Source organism: Mesoplodon bidens (genome assembly GCF_964165515.1).
Source record: "Mesoplodon bidens genome assembly, chromosome: 10".
Lineage (NCBI taxonomy): Eukaryota > Metazoa > Chordata > Mammalia > Artiodactyla > Ziphiidae > Mesoplodon > Mesoplodon bidens.
Window position 1 is genome coordinate 31,127,531 of NC_138172.1, and position 15,364 is coordinate 31,142,894.

At 48.5% G+C, this 15,364-nt stretch overlaps 1 protein-coding gene across 1 annotated transcript in view; it reads left to right on the forward strand.

Moving 5' to 3' along the window:
* Window positions 1-15,364, forward strand: part of FAM3D (FAM3 metabolism regulating signaling molecule D) — a 59,533-nt gene that overhangs the window by 21,852 nt on the left and 22,317 nt on the right. The window contains exon 2 of the mRNA XM_081246641.1: window positions 15,036-15,084. Within this exon, the coding sequence (XP_081102767.1) occupies window positions 15,072-15,084 (13 nt within the window). The 5' untranslated portion in view covers window positions 15,036-15,071. The remainder of the gene's footprint in view (window positions 1-15,035; window positions 15,085-15,364) is intronic.

Below are 15,364 nucleotides of genomic sequence, written 5' to 3' on the forward strand. Positions count from 1 at the left end.
CCTCCATCCAGCCTGGAGTCCCACAGGGCAGGCACCCTGGCAAGGGGCAGACACATCCTGTGGTTGGCACCGATCTCTTGCTTTGGGAGGCTGTGGGAAGTAGGGGTGGAAGCGCTGAGGTTTGCGTCCCAGGGAGGTGGCCTGGGGAGACAAAGATGCAAAAGTCATGGGGAGAGCACTGCCTTTGGAGTTTGAATCCCGGCTCGCCTGTTTTTCAGCTGTTTCCTTGGGCACGGTGCCTCACCTGTCTAAGCCTCCCTTATCTCAGAAAAATGAGGACATTTATAACTTCCTTGGAGGTTTGACTGCTGTGAATTTTGAAAAAGATGGTGTAAAGCACCTATCATGATGCCTGGCACCTAGCAGTTGCAGAATACAGAGTGGAGTCGTTGTCGGAGCTGAGCAGTGCCACGTGCCGGGCACTCTGCGTGGCGTTGGGCATTTAAAAATGATTAGGCACTATCTCAGGAGCTCACAGTCTATCAGATGAGATAATAGCTGGATGACTGAGTGTAAAATGTCGGGGTGGGGTGCTGGGAGAGAGATGTGTACAGGTTCTATGTGATCAACACCAACAACAGTCATCATCCTGGGTGAGTCGTATTGAGGGTTCACTGTGTGCCTGGAATGGTGTCAAGGGCTTTATGTGGATTATCTCATCTCAGTATAACAACGTGGCACGGTAGGTCTTATTATCCTCATCTTACAGGTGTGGAGCTGAGGCCTAAGGAGGTGGGGTAACCTGGCCAAGGTGGCAGGGCTTGAACGGTAAAGAGAGGCTTTGCACCTGCGCCGTCCAGCCCCAGGGTCCGTGCACTCTGCTGCCTCTGTCCCCACATCCCTCTCTGCACACACACATTGAGGGGAGAGCCACACAGGCCGCAGCAGAGAGATCTCACAGAGGAGGCAGCATTCCACAAAGTACAGGATCCCCAGGAGAGAGGTGAGGGCTGCCTTGGTGGAGTAGGAAGACTTCAGGATCAGAGGCCTGGAGGTGGGAGCTGGGAGTCAACAGGAGGGCAAGAGAGAGGCTGGGAGTGGGCACAGTGCCAAGGACCCAGATCATTCTGCAGACACAATGGGTTGTGTGTTAGAGGAATATTCTGGTGAAAATGTCAGGAACAACATGGCTTCTGGTAGAAAGCCTTCAGGAGACCACAGAGAAAAAGCCAAGTGTTGGCCTGAATTTTTAGGCCTCTGCAGGGGCTGAGGTGTCCAAACCTCAGGAGGGATGGGGTAGGATGGGAATTTAATCTGAGTCTTTTTCATAGATGTAACTGGTTTGAAACAGGAAAATCCTTGTGTGTCAGATAGTACTCTTCCAGGTGCAAGTGAAAAAAAGCAAACTCAAACCAGCCTAACAAAGGACCTGTACTGGGGGCTCACATAATGGAAAAGTCCATACATAACTCTGACTTCAAGCAAGTCTTGATCTAGGGCTCAGATGACACCCCCAGGACTCTATCTCTGGGATCCTTTCCTCCACATGGCTTTATTCTCAGCAGCATCTCCTCACATGGTGACAAACATAACCATCAGTATCTCCAGTTCTAAGTAGCCCCAACTCAGAAACCCCAACAGGAAGGCAGCTCCTTTTTCCTGGAAAGTCCATAAAAATCCCTGGGAGAGCTCTGATCTTCCCCACTTGGGTCACCTGCCCATTTCTGATCCTATCTCTGGGACCAAGAGATGGAACACACTCATCAGCTACACCTGGACAACATGGCCAGGCCTGGAGCCAGAGGATGGGGTCAGCCCTACCCAGCTGAAGGGTAGGAGTAGGAGAACAGGGGTCCCAAAGGAAAATCAGAGCAGTCACCAGAAGAAGAGAGAATGGATGTTGGACAGATGACCAAAGCAACAGATGTCTACTAAATCCTAGGTCCAACAACCCCTCCTTCACTTAATTAGTTACTAAGGTAACAGATGGCAATATTGCCTGTCATTCTACTTGTGTCAGCTTGAGCAAACCATTTAATCTCTCTAAGCCCCGGTTTCCTCATGGGTAAAATGCGGTTAAGGAAAGCATCTGATTTGCATTTCTCTAATAACTAGCGATGTTGAGCATTTTTTCATGTGCCTATTGCCCATCTGTTTGTCTTCTTTGGAGAAACGTCTGTTTAGATCTTCTGCCCATTTTTTGATTGGGTTGTTTGTTTTTTTGATATTGAGCTGCATGAGCTGTTTGTATATTTTAGAGATTAATCCCTTGTCGTTTGCTTTGGTTTCAAATATTTTCTCCCATTCTGTAGGTTGTCCTTTCATTTTGCTTATGGTTTCCTTTGCTGTGCAGAAGCTTTTAAGTTTAATTAGGTCCCATTTATTTACTTTTGTTTTTATTTTCATTACTCTAGGAGGATCAAAAAAAATATTGCTACGGTTTATGTTAAAGAGTGTTCTGCCTATGTTTTCCTCTAAGACTTTTATAGTGTCCAGCCTTACATTTAGGTCTTTAATCCATTTTGAGTTTATTTCTGTGTATGATGTTAGAGAAGGTTCTATTTTCATTATTTTACGTGTAGCTGTCCAGTTTTCCCAGCACCACTTATTGAAGAGACTGTCTTTTCTCAAATGTGTATTCTTGCCTCCTTTGTCATAGATTAATTGACCATAGTAGCATGGGTTTACTTCTGTGCTTTCCATCCTGTTCCATTGAACTATACTTCTATTTTTGTGCCAGTACCATAGTGTTTTGATGACTGTAACTTTGTAGTATAGTCTGAAGTCAGGGAACCTGATTCCTACAACTCCATTTTTCTTTCTCAGGATTGCTTTGGCTCTTGGGGGTCTTTTGTGTTTGCATACAAATTATCATACTAAGTGAAATAAGTCAGACAGAGAAAGACAAATATCATATGATATCACTTATATGTGGAATCTTTAAAAATGACACAAAGAACTTATTTCCAAAACAGAAATAGACTCACTGAGAGAAAAAACAAACTTATGGTTACCAAAGGGGAAGAGGGAGAGGGATAAATTAGGCATTTGGGATCAAATTATACACACTAAATATAAAGTAAATAACCAACAAGGACCTACTGTATAGCACAGAGAACTACACTCAATATCTTGTAATAATCTATAAGAAAAAAGAATCTGAAAAAGATATAACTGAATCACTTTTCTGTACACCTGAAACTAACACAACATGGTAAGCCAACTATACATCAATCAGAAAAAAGAATCTGATTCACAAGATAGTTGGGAAGATTAAATAAAAGGACTCAAAACTGGCAGACGAATAATAATACTTATTAGAATCATTAATTTGATTATTATTAAGATTCTTTCTCCTTCAGACATCTCTGGATCCCACACCTCCCTATGTAAGGCTTATCTCCCAGTGCCTTTCCAACATCCCATTGATGTCATTGTTGAGGCCACCATCTAGGCTAATCAAAAAGGCCAAGACCCAGCTGCCTCTGACAAAAAGGAATAGAATTACCCACTGAGTCTGAGGTGAACTTTCTCATGCTTGACCTGCTGAAGTGGTCCAGACAGGCCAACAGCAGGCCTGCCATGGCTCAGAAGACGAACCGAGAAACTCCAGGCAGCCCCACCCTGATTCAGATAGTCCTCTCTGGTGATGCACAGCCAGGCTCTCAGCAAAGAAAAACTCTGGTCACAGAAACTAGCCCCGCAGGCTACTGTACCCAAAGATGCCCAGCAGCCTGAGGTCACCCTGTCCCCTTGGATGCTGGAGGGGAGGGGAAGAGTCTGCGTGTTTAGCCAGACGACCTCCTCCTTTCTCCCACTGTTCTGTCAGGTCATGGAAGAACCCATTCCCCATTCAGAGCACACTTTTCTCTCATCCTGGAGGGATTTCTGCCTCCTTGGGAGGGAGAGTGGAGGGCACAGGGGGCATCCCCAAGGAAGAGGGCAAGGGGCCTGCTTGATTAACAAATTCCTCTGTACCATATGCTTTGGATGCATTCTTGCATTTAATCTTCACTATATTAGGGAGTGTGATGGCCATGGACAGACAAGGAAACTGAGGCTGAAAGAGGATTGTGTCCACAGTCCCATGGCAGAACCCAGACGGGGCTCCAAAGCCCCTACTCTTAACCGCCATGTTATACAGACGGCAATGCCCAGGTCAGATGAGGCCTCTGCAAACCTGAAGGTGCAAATACGGCTAGAGCAGCTGTTTACTGGAGGCCTCTTGGGTGCCAGGCACTGAGCAAGGCACCTTCAGGTGATAATCCAGTCAGGTGAACGGGAAGGAAAGTCCCTCTAAAAACCCACATGAGGACCGAGGACAGGCAGCTGAGGCCTCCCTCCAAAACGAGCAGGGCCCCTGAGGAGGGCAGTGGTTGGCAAAGAAGGAGAGACGGAATCTTAGAAACTCCCTCTTATCCCACGGAAGCGTTGTTTCTCCACCACCATGGCTAAGCCAAACCCAGGCCGGCTGAGGCTCAGCAGAGGGAGAGCCAGGGCTAAGAGGGGCTACACCCAGGGCTGGGGTCGGCAAGTCATTACCCATGGCCTAATCCAGTCCCGCACCTGTTTTTATAGATAAAGTTTTATTAGAACATAGCCACATTCATTCACTCATTCAGTTACATACTGTCTACATCCTTTCCCACTATGACGGCAGAGTTGTACAGTCATGACTGAGAACATAGGGCACCACAAAGCCCAAAATATTTCCTTTCTGATCCTTCACAGAAAACTGCCAAGCCCTGGTCGAGAGGAGGGCAATCGGCTAAGAGTGTGGATTCCTAGGTTCATCTCTGTCTGCTTTGCCTCTGAGATCTTTTCTTCCTCTGACTCTTACCGTCTGTGAGACCTGACCTCTCTGGGCCTCAGTTTCCTCAAATTCCTCATGAGCTGCTGTGGGATTAAATTAGTTAAAACAAGGAAGAAAAAAAAAAAAAAAAAAACAAGGAAGAGTCTCAGAGCAGCACCTGGCATGTGTATTTATTACCTTATTCTGGGACACACCCCAGGAAGCTGGGAGTAAAAGTCCTCAGAGCCCTGCACCTCCTCACATATCCTTGCATCTCTGGCTGCACGGCCCTGCATGGCCCAGTAATTCTACCATTGGCCAGAGCTGGAGAAGACCATTAAAACCAATAAATAAAATTAAAACAGGACATAATGGAAGTAATGGGTTTATTTCCCTCTGAAATAAACGTCACTAGAACAAATTGGTCCAGCCACCAGCCTTATTGTTTATGGATTTATTCGCTGTTTGTCTTCCTCTGTATTGGTGACATGATGAATAATTGCCTATAAATACTGAGAGTTTACAGGAAGGACCATTTAGAGAATGAAATGCAGCCTCTGGTTACTGTGATGACCTCACACAGGCCTGGGCCACAACAGTAAGCATTCAGGACAGCCTTGGGGAGTGACTGGAAACTCAGGGTAGGGACACCCAGGTCTGGGTGGGGTTACACGCATCCGCTGGTTCCAGGCGAGACTCAGCAATGCCCTGACTCACAGGTGTGTGTTGTGCGTGCTTGTGCGAGTGAACCCACGTGGGTGCTCGTATGTCTGTCCAAATATCTGTCACTTTCAGTCTCTTAGTGTCTCCACTTCTTTTTCATGTCTCTCTACCTCAATCTTTTTTTTTTAGCAAAAACTTTTTAAAATTTTAATTTTATTGGAGTGTAGTTGATTTACAATGTTGTGTTAGTTTCAGATGTACCGCAAAGAGATTCAGTTATATATACGCATATATTCATTCTTTTTTAGATTCTTTTCATATAGGTCATCCCGGAATATTGAGTAGATTTCCCTGTGCTATACAGTAGGTACTTGTTGGTTATCTAGCTTATATATAGTAGTGTGTGTATGTTTATCCCAAGCTACTGATTTATCCCTCCCCACCACATTTCCCATTTGGTTACCATAAGTTTGTTTTTGGTATCTGTAACTCTGTTTCTGTTTTGTAAATAAGTTCATTTGTATCATTTTTAAAGTTAGATTCACATATGAGTGATATCATATGATATTTGTCTCTCTCTGACTCACTTACTTCACTTAGTATGATAATCTCTAGGTCCATCCATGTTGCTGCACATGGCGTTATTTCATTCTTTTTATGGCTGAGTAGTGTTCCATTGTGTATATGTACCATATCTTCTTTACCCATTCCTCTCTCTATGGACCGTTAGGTTGCTGCCGTGGCTTGGCTGTTGTAAATAGTGCTGCAATGAACACTGGGGTGCATGGGTCCTTTTGGATTATGGCTTTCTCCGTATATGTGCCCAAGAGTGGGATTGCTGGGTCATAGGGTAGCTCTATTTTTAGTTTTTTGAGGAACCTCCATACTGTTCTCCATAGTGGCTGTACCAATTTACATTCCCACCACCAGGTCTATACCTCAGTCTTCTCTTTCTTCCTGAGTCTGTCTCCTCGGGACCCTGTCACTCCCTCTGTAGCATTTCCATCTCCCATACCCACACATGCAGAATTCTTCCCTCTCTTTGAACCCCTGCCCATGCATGGGTGGAACAGAAAGAAGCCCACGGAAGAATAGATAGTTTCCCCACCCCCCGACCCCCGCCTTTGGTGATGACATTTAGTCCACAGAATTTCCAGGGTTGACGAGCAAAACAGCGAGGTGGAATTCCCAGAAAATGCTTGTGAGATTCTGAAGTCTAACTCCTCCAGACAGAGTTCAACTTTAGAGTAAAATGTTGAGTGCAGGGTCATAAAGAAGATGCCATTTAGCTGGAGGGAGCAACCCCTGTGTGTTTGTTCCCTCCTTTATTTTCTTTCCCAAAAGGAAAGCGCTCACTTCCTTCTAACAACACTTACTGCACACCTACTACGTGCCTTGACACTAGCACCAGGGACATGGATGAAGGTGGCACTCGACAGCCACTGGAGGGGTAGCCAGCCCCCAAATCAGGGCTGCCCACGAAGCATGGCAAGGTGCCATTATGGAAGGCTTCTCAGGGTGCCAGGGAAAGGTCAGGAGCCTGGGCTCAGGGACGGCTTCTAGGAGGAAGTGCGACCTCCTCCAAGCTGAGCTGAGGTTTCATCCCTGGCCCTGTTTAACTCTTCCTGCGCCCCCCTCATTGCCCTCAGAACAAAGCCCAAGGTCACCAGCCCAGTCCTTAAGGCCCTAATGACTCAGTTCCCCTTCCCCCCTTCACTTTGGTCTCTACCGTCAGAGTGTCATGTTCTGCTGCTCTTCTGGGCCTCTGCACATGCTGTTCCCTCTGCCTGGGACACCTTCCAGGAGAACTTCATCTACCTAGATGTCACTTCCTCCAGGAAGTCTTCTCTGACAGCCCCCCAGGCCAGGAGGCCTCCTGAAGGAACCCCACCAGAGCACCTCTCCCACTGTCCCGTAGCCATCCATGGACTTGTCCCTTCCCCGTTACACTTGTGTTTCTAGAAGGGGAGAACTTTGTCGGCTCTCTTCTCTCTCCCCGCCACCTGCCCAGCATAGTGATGGCACAGAGGAGATTCTCAGGAAATATTGTAGGATGAATCACTGAGTTGAATTTTTTTAAAAAAGTCACAGAGATCCCCCAGATAACTCGGGAAGGGCTCAGACCTGCTCAGCTCATGACAGTGTGGCATCTCAGGCTTGTCTGTGAGAAGAGGGAGGCTTCGGCCATACCCAGTGTGTTTCCTCTGGTTCCTGCAGGCTGATGCTGTGGGGAGTTCCCAGCTCCATCTCTACCAGGCTGTGCCCTCCACACTGAGAGGGCTCCACTGCAGGGAACAGGAATCTGGTGCGCCACCCCGAGAGACGGCGGGGAGAAGTCTGAGCCCTCTTCTCACCCAGAACAAGTGCTTCCCCCGCTTCACTAGTGCTGCCCCGGGTAAGGCATAGCAGAAGAGCTGCACAGATGCTCACATTTACCATCCCTGCCCCAAAAATTCATGTGCTCAAATGAACGAAAACTTGAGCCTTCAGTGGCATGTAATCATTGTCCCTGAAGCCAGGACATTTTCTTGGGGTAGAATCATCCTTTGTGGTCAGAAAAGATGCTTGATATGATTTCAGTTTTCTTAAATTTACCGAGTCTTGATTTGTGACCCAAGATGCGATCTACCCTGGAGAACGATCATCCTTTGAATTCAAATCAAAATGCCTTTTTTTAAAATTAATTTTTATTGGAGCATAGCTGCTTTACAATGTCGTGTTAGTTTCCACTGTATAGCAAAATGAATCAGCCATACATATACATATATCCCCTCCCTTTTGCACTTCCTTCCCGTTCGGGTCACCACAGTGCATTAAGTAGAGTTCCCTGTGCCGTGCAGTAGGTTCTCAGTATGTACTTTTCCACAGTGAAGTCTTATTCCTACACACACGAAAATCCTCCACACCCGTTGCCCTTCCTCATTGGGGCGCCGGAGTGCGGGTCAGCCTCGGGCCCACCCACCGCGGTGCCCAGTGTTTTCACCCTCTGCTGTTTGCTGTCAATGGTGTGAATCCCAGCCCTGCTGCCACAGCTGGGAGACCGTGGGCATGTTACTCACCCTCCTCAAGCCTCAGCTTGCTCCTCTGAGACATGGACATAGCAGTGTATCCCGCTCATCGGGTCGCTGTGCGCATTTGGCGAGATAGGTGTGTAAATTCTCACCCTGCGCGGTAAGCACTCAGTAAATGGTAGCTCTTTTTATTATTTTATTTATAATTTATTATTTTTATTACAAGCTCAAACAAGTCTTGCTCATGAGATCACCCAGAAAACAGTCTGATCCATCTCTCCTGATAGAGGTTCAGGAAGGGGATCCCAGGGCCTGGGGTTGCAAAGAAGAAAACTCAGGAAAACATCTCCCAGGAAGAGGTGGAGGTGGCTAGATGAGGGCTCCGCCTCCTGGGCTTGGGATCACGAAGGTCGTTGCACCCAGGCAGCGGTAACATGATGGTCAGGGGGTCTCGCATGCAGGTGAGAAGGCCTGGTGGGCGAGGAGAGGCAGAGACCACGCCCACACCCAGGGGCCAGGCTACTTCTTCGGGAGAGCCCTTGGTCAGAAGTGGGGAGAAGGGTGATGCTGTGGGAAGGCAGGGGGCCCAGGACTGGAAAACCCAAGGGGAGGGAAGGACAGATCAATTTTGTGCTGTGTTGAGTCAGTTTCCTCAGAGGTAGACCCTAAGAAAAAGACACTAGAGAAAGTAGCTTATCTGGGACATGACTCCAGATGGCCCTGGCAGGGAGCTGGGGAAGTGAGACAGGAAGGGAAGGACACTGTAGAGGGTGTTGTATCCAACAGGTTGCTGTGGGTGAATGAAGCCCGATGCCCCTGCAGGACTCTGGACAGCAGAGCGGGGCACACCTCAGGGCTGACCCGCTGTACCAGTCGGCTTGGGCTGCATAACCAAGTACACAGGCAGGGTGGCTGAAACCACCCGAATGCATTGTCTCCCATCCTGGGCTGGAAGCCTGAGATCGAGGTGTCAGCAGGGCCAGGCTTTCTTGGAAGGTACTGAGCAGGGAGCAAGGAGCCTCTCTCTAGCTTCTGGTAGTTCCATAGCTTGTGGCAGGGTAGTTCCTGTCTTTCCATGACATTCTCTGTGTGTGTCTCTGTGTTCAAATGTCCCCTTTTTAGAAGGACACCAGTCATATTGGATCGGGGCCCACCCTACTGACCTCGCTTTAACTAATTACACCTGCAACCCATTTCCAAGTCCGTTCATATTCTGAGGTACTGCAGGTGGTTAGTACTTCATATGAATTTGCGGGGACATAATTCCATCACCCGTGTAGGAATGAGAAAGCTAAAGTATTATCCTCACACTCTCAACTATACTAGCTGAGGGCTGTTCCTAAGGGCAGGAACTCCCTGGCTCTCCCAGCCTGCCCCCGGATGGGCCAAGAGAAAGCCCTCAGGCGGGGTGTCGCAGGATCTTGTGATAGAACACGAAGAGTATGTCCTAGAATGGTGAGTGTCTGCTACTTTCTACTCCAGGAAACCTGTAAGAGAGGAGTGGGAATAGATTGCTTCTGCGTAAAGTGCTACATTGAAAAGGTACTGAGGCCAAGACCATGATTGGTTGTTGATGTCTGCCATGGGCAGTAGAGTACCAAGAGGCAGCATGCATGCCATGTGTTTGCCATTTCTTCTGCCAGGTATAACTAAAGGATTTTTTTTCCTGCTTTGTAGAAACTAAGGATCTGGAATTTGAGCAGGACAGGCATGCCTCATTTTATTATGCTTTGCCTCATTTTGCTTTTCAGATACGGCATTTTTTACAAATTGAAGGTTTGTGGCAACCCTGTGTCAAGCAAGTCTATTGGTGCCAGTTTTCCAAAAGCATTTACTCACTTAATGTGTCACATTTTGGTAATTCTTGCAATACTTCAAACTTTTGCATTATTACTATATGTTTTTGTGATCTGTGGTCTGTGATAATACTGTTACAATAAGATTTCGACTTGTTGAAGGCTCAGATGATGGTTAGCATTTTTTAGCAATAGAGCATTTTTTAATTAGGATACGTACATTGTTTATTTAGACACAATGCCATCGCACACTTAATAGACTACAATATGGTGTAAATACAACTTTAATATGTACTCGCAAACCAAAAATTTTGTGTGACTCACTTTATTCCAGTATTCGCTTTATTGCGATGGTCTGGAACTGAACCCACCATGTCCCCCAGGTGTGCCTGTAATTTGAGGTGTGGCTCTGGGCAGACAGGAAGAAGCCTGATTGCCAGGAAGTGCTAGAATAGCTGAAGGACTAAAGCTACTGAAAGCTCAGACATAAAGCTACAGCCGGTGCTCATTGCAGCCTGATTTCTCCAAGCTCTTTATCTGGCCTCAAGTTCACACCCCCTTAGGAATGCCCTGGTAAACAGACCTCGAAGTTAACCTGTGGCCAATGCCCACAACAGGCAAGGTTCAGAGCATGTTCACAGAGCTCAGTGTCCCCTTTCCCTGCGACTTAGGGCTGATTCTGAAATGACTATTGGCCAAGCCTGGATCCCTATGATGGGCTAGGAAACAGCTTCTGAATTCTGTCTTTCCAACAAAGGGCTGCTGGGTAAGGACTTGAGTACTGGGACGAGGCAGGGAAGGCAGTCCAGGTAAACAGAACAACGTGTGCAAAGCTGGAAGGGGAGAGAACCTCACTCAGGGCAGTTCTGGGGGTTAGAGCAGGGTGTGAAGTGGGGACAGTACCTGATGAAGTTGGCAAGGTCACCCTCATGTCAGGCCTCAGATCATTCAAGGCCATATAAGCCACATGAAATACTTCGGCCTTTATCCTGAGCTCAACAGGGACCATAGACCATTTAATCAGGGGAAATACCCACTTATTTCTCCATCAGGGTGCATTCCTCAATCTTCCCAGCCTGGAGAGAAAGTAACCCTTTCTTCATCTATTTGTACCGTGGGACAGGTCAAGGTTGAGCTGAAAGGCTCAGGAAACAGGAAACAGGCTCCAGGAAACAGGAAGATGCTGACCTCCCAGCTCCTGTAGGGTCATTAAGAAATATCACAAACAAGCTGGCAGAAAGATTTAAGAAATATCACAAACAAGCTGGCAGAAAGATGCTGTGATGGGATTTTGGTTCCACAGAAACAGCAAACACCCGTAAAGGAATCCTGCCATGGGGGTAGGCTAGCAGGCAGCAGCAGGGCGAATGGGGCCTGCCCACAGGGAGGAGACGGGGCGGATACTGTAAGAGCAGCAAACCCCTTCTAGACAGGTGGCCTCCCTGCCTGGCATCCTTTTCAGGACAGGTAGATAGCATCGCCCGCATTTTATAAAGGAGGAATCCAAGGCCCAGAGGAATGTGCCCCAAAACACACAACTGGTAAGTGACAAACCCAGGCCTGTCTAATCCCCAAATCTATCCTCTTTCCTGACGTCACATGCTTTTTGCTGCCTGACTCTTTTAAGACCAAGACCACATGCACTGCCCCTGCCGCTCAGCCCTTGCGTTTGCATCTTCCTGTGGGACTTGTCTATAACAGGAGGTGATGTGTTGCAGTGGCTGACAAAGGGACTCCAGCAGCCCCAGAATTACAGACATTGAGCTTAGCATCATCAAGGAGAAAAGCGCCTCCCTCTCCCCAGTTCCCATAGATCCATCCCAGGAAAAGCTCTGATTGGCCTTGCTTGGGTCACCTGCTCCCTCCTGAACCAATCACAAGGAATCACAGTGCTCTGATTGGTCAGCCCCTTTTGACAGGTTGGGGTACCATGAAGGGTGTTCTCCCATTCAAGACCACAGGTACATGTTTAATCTTGATTTGGAGGGTCAGGGAAAACTTCCCAGAGGAAGTGACTTCTACACTGAGACCTGAAGGGGGAGTAGGAGTGTTCCAGGCAAAGAGGCAGAGGAACAGTGTTCACACAGAGGGACTAGCAATACCAAAGTCCCCGGGATACTCCAGGGCACATCTTGCTCACAGCCATAACTCCATTCCTAGAGCATGCACAGCCTGCCTTCCAACCAGTGCTCAGAGAATGCTTCAGGAATACAATCCACAATTGTTGTGTGACCTTAGACAAGTCACTTGCCCTCTCTGAACTTCAGCTTCCTTCTCTACCTGGTGGTTTCATCTTCCTAAGCTTCCAGGACTACGCAGGAATCCAATTCATTCAGTCCTCAAATATCTACCAAGCACCTCCTCAGTGCTCAGCGCTGTACCAAGCCTGCAGAAGACAAGGCCTGCTGTGGAAAAGCAAAGCGTGCCTGGGGCTAATGCACAGGGCCAGACCTGAAGCCAGAAATCAGAAGTGGTCCAGGGGGAAGGACAGGAAAAATGGAGAGGCTCATGGACAGTGAGGGTGGACCATGGGCTCTCTGGTCAGGTCGGAGTGGGGCAGTTTTCAGCCGTTCGTGCCTTCCACTGCCTACCTCCCCACCTCCATCTCCTACTTCCCACCCTCCCCCCTCCCCCCTCCGCCTACCTTGTCACCCAGTTCTGCCCTGGGGCCACCGAATCTGTGCCTGGGCCAGTCAAGCCAGCAGGCAGGGCAGCAGCATGTTTCTTCCTGTGCCTTTGCCTCACAATTTTGTAACCTGAATAACAGGTTGAAGTAACCCCAGAAACAAGGAGGAAGGAAACTGTTTGGGGTTTGGGTAGCTGCAGAGAGAATTGTTGCCCCACCTGCATACCTGTCCCAGGTGCCTTTCTCCCTCCTGCACCACCTTCAGATCCAGCTCCAGAGCCCCCGCTGGCTGCCAGGGTGAGAGGGCTGGGGACTCAGGAGCCCAGTGAGCTCTGCAAGGGCTGAGGGAGTCACCAGGACTTGGCCAGAAGGGACGTCAGGCCAGAAGAGCCCTCACTGCCCCCGCCCCTAAAGCCAGGAGCCCTGCTTGGCATGGGCACCACACGAGAGGCTAGCCCCCTGCCCGGGTATGTGCCCCCATCCTGTCTCTCTACTCCCTCTCTCTGAAGCCAGGTGTAAGCCTGTCATGAGGACTTGTTCTCTGTCCCTCTCGTCCTCTGTTCCTGTCTCTCTGCTCTGTCTTCTTTCTCTCTTTCTGTCTCTCTACCTCTGCCATGTGCCTCTCCCCCTTGTCCCTGTTTTCGTCTCTCTAGTCTCTGTCTCCATGACACTCTCTCCATGAATATCCATGTCTGTCCGTTCATCTGTCACACCCTGTGCCTGTCTTTCCTTTCTGTTCAGCCCCCGGGTCTCCTGGCTTCTCCTCACATGGGGGACCCCACAGGATGTCCTTTAAGCCTCATCCAGAGGCCTGGGCTCCTGGATTACTGTAGGTCACATCCTGAGAACATTCAAGAGCACAGTATATTTTTGTATCTAAAAAAAGGTTGGTAATACGCATTTCAGAAATTTAAAGTTCTACAAAATCCCTGTGGGTGGGGCCAGGTGATAGCTCAGCTTCCTCCTCTAAAAGGTCCTAGAGGGGTAGGGCCAGGGTGGATGGGGGGATTTTCATCCTTTTCAGAAGGAAACGTGGGTTTGCCTTTGCGGTTGCTGTTGTTGAAATACCAAGGACTGACCCAGCCTGACTGCCTCGGTGCCAGGTGTTGGTCCAGGTCTTTTGTCTCCTGTCTGGATCCTTGGCAGTTGGGCTTTGGACACAATGTCTGTTGAGATGGATTCTTAGGATAAAGAGGATTCTGGGGTGGAGGTGCAGGAAGAGTGGTGGAAGCAAGTCACTGCAGTCAGAGACCCTCCAGATGGCTATGCGGGGGTCTGAGACCCGGGACAGCGACCACTAGCCCCGCCCTCCCCTCTACGTAGACTCCAGAGACCTCCTGAGGGTTTTCAGCGCTGCCAAGTCACTGGTACCTGGGGGTTGCACAGCGGAGCGGTGGGACTGAGGCTGACCCTACCCTGGCCCAGGACTCAGGAAGGGAGGAAACTTCGGTTTCAACTCTCCTCCGAGACAAAAGACACTGGCAGTGCTTCCCTGTGGGGATTGGGCAGCCAAGACTTGCATCCAAATTCTGCCCCTGACCCTTGCAACCTGAATGACTGTGGGCCTAACAATGGTGAGTCTTAGCTTACTTACCCCTAAAGTGGGGAGCTATGAGGATTAAAGGTGATAGTGCATATATGGCACCTGGCGCAAGCTCACCTGTGCTATGTGGGTCCCTATTACTTTTAATTTTGGTCCATCAGCAAAGATCACTTGAGCTTCTGCTCCTTAACGGTGTCACTGGGGCTGGCCAGCTCAATGTCTCTCAGCTGGCTGGAGGACAGAACGATGGATAGATGCATGGGTAGATGGATGGATGGAAGGATGGACGGATGGATGGATGGACGGACAGACAAGTGGATGGATGGATGGACAAATGGATGGGTGGATGATGAACAGATGGATGGATAGATGAATGGATGAGTGAATAAATCAATCCTCCAGGGACAGTGGCTGGTAGACACTGTCTTCCTCTGCTTCCTAATCTCTGCATTCAAAAACGGCATGTTGAATTGAATACACAATTATAGGGGCAAAAGTGAAGAAGATGTGGAGGCAGAGAAAGAACAGATGATGGCAGATGATGAGGAACAAAACTGAAAGGACTGTGATCCCCTCAGTTTTAGGTACCCTTTCCTCATCTTCAGTCTTGTTCACTTTCAGACCCTAGATACCAGTTTCCCATTTTATTTTCTTCTCTCCACAGGAACACTGACCCCAAGCCACTCTTCACCTGGACACAATGAGAGTGTCAGGTAGGGCCAGGCTCTGAGGCTTCTAAGCCTCAAGGTTGACTTCTGAAACTGGTTTTGGAAATCATTTTCTGCCAGCAGTGTCTGCCCATCCTGGACTCAGAGGTTACTTGACTTTATTTGTTCTCAACTGGTCAGGCCAGAATTCCAGGAGGAAACCAATACAGGGAGAGCTTGGAAGAGTATAAGAGGTGACTTCCTGCCTCAAGGCTGAAGGACTACAGAAACTTCGGCACCATGGCCCCACCTGGCTGGGAACATGGAGATTCACCCTATCTTGGAA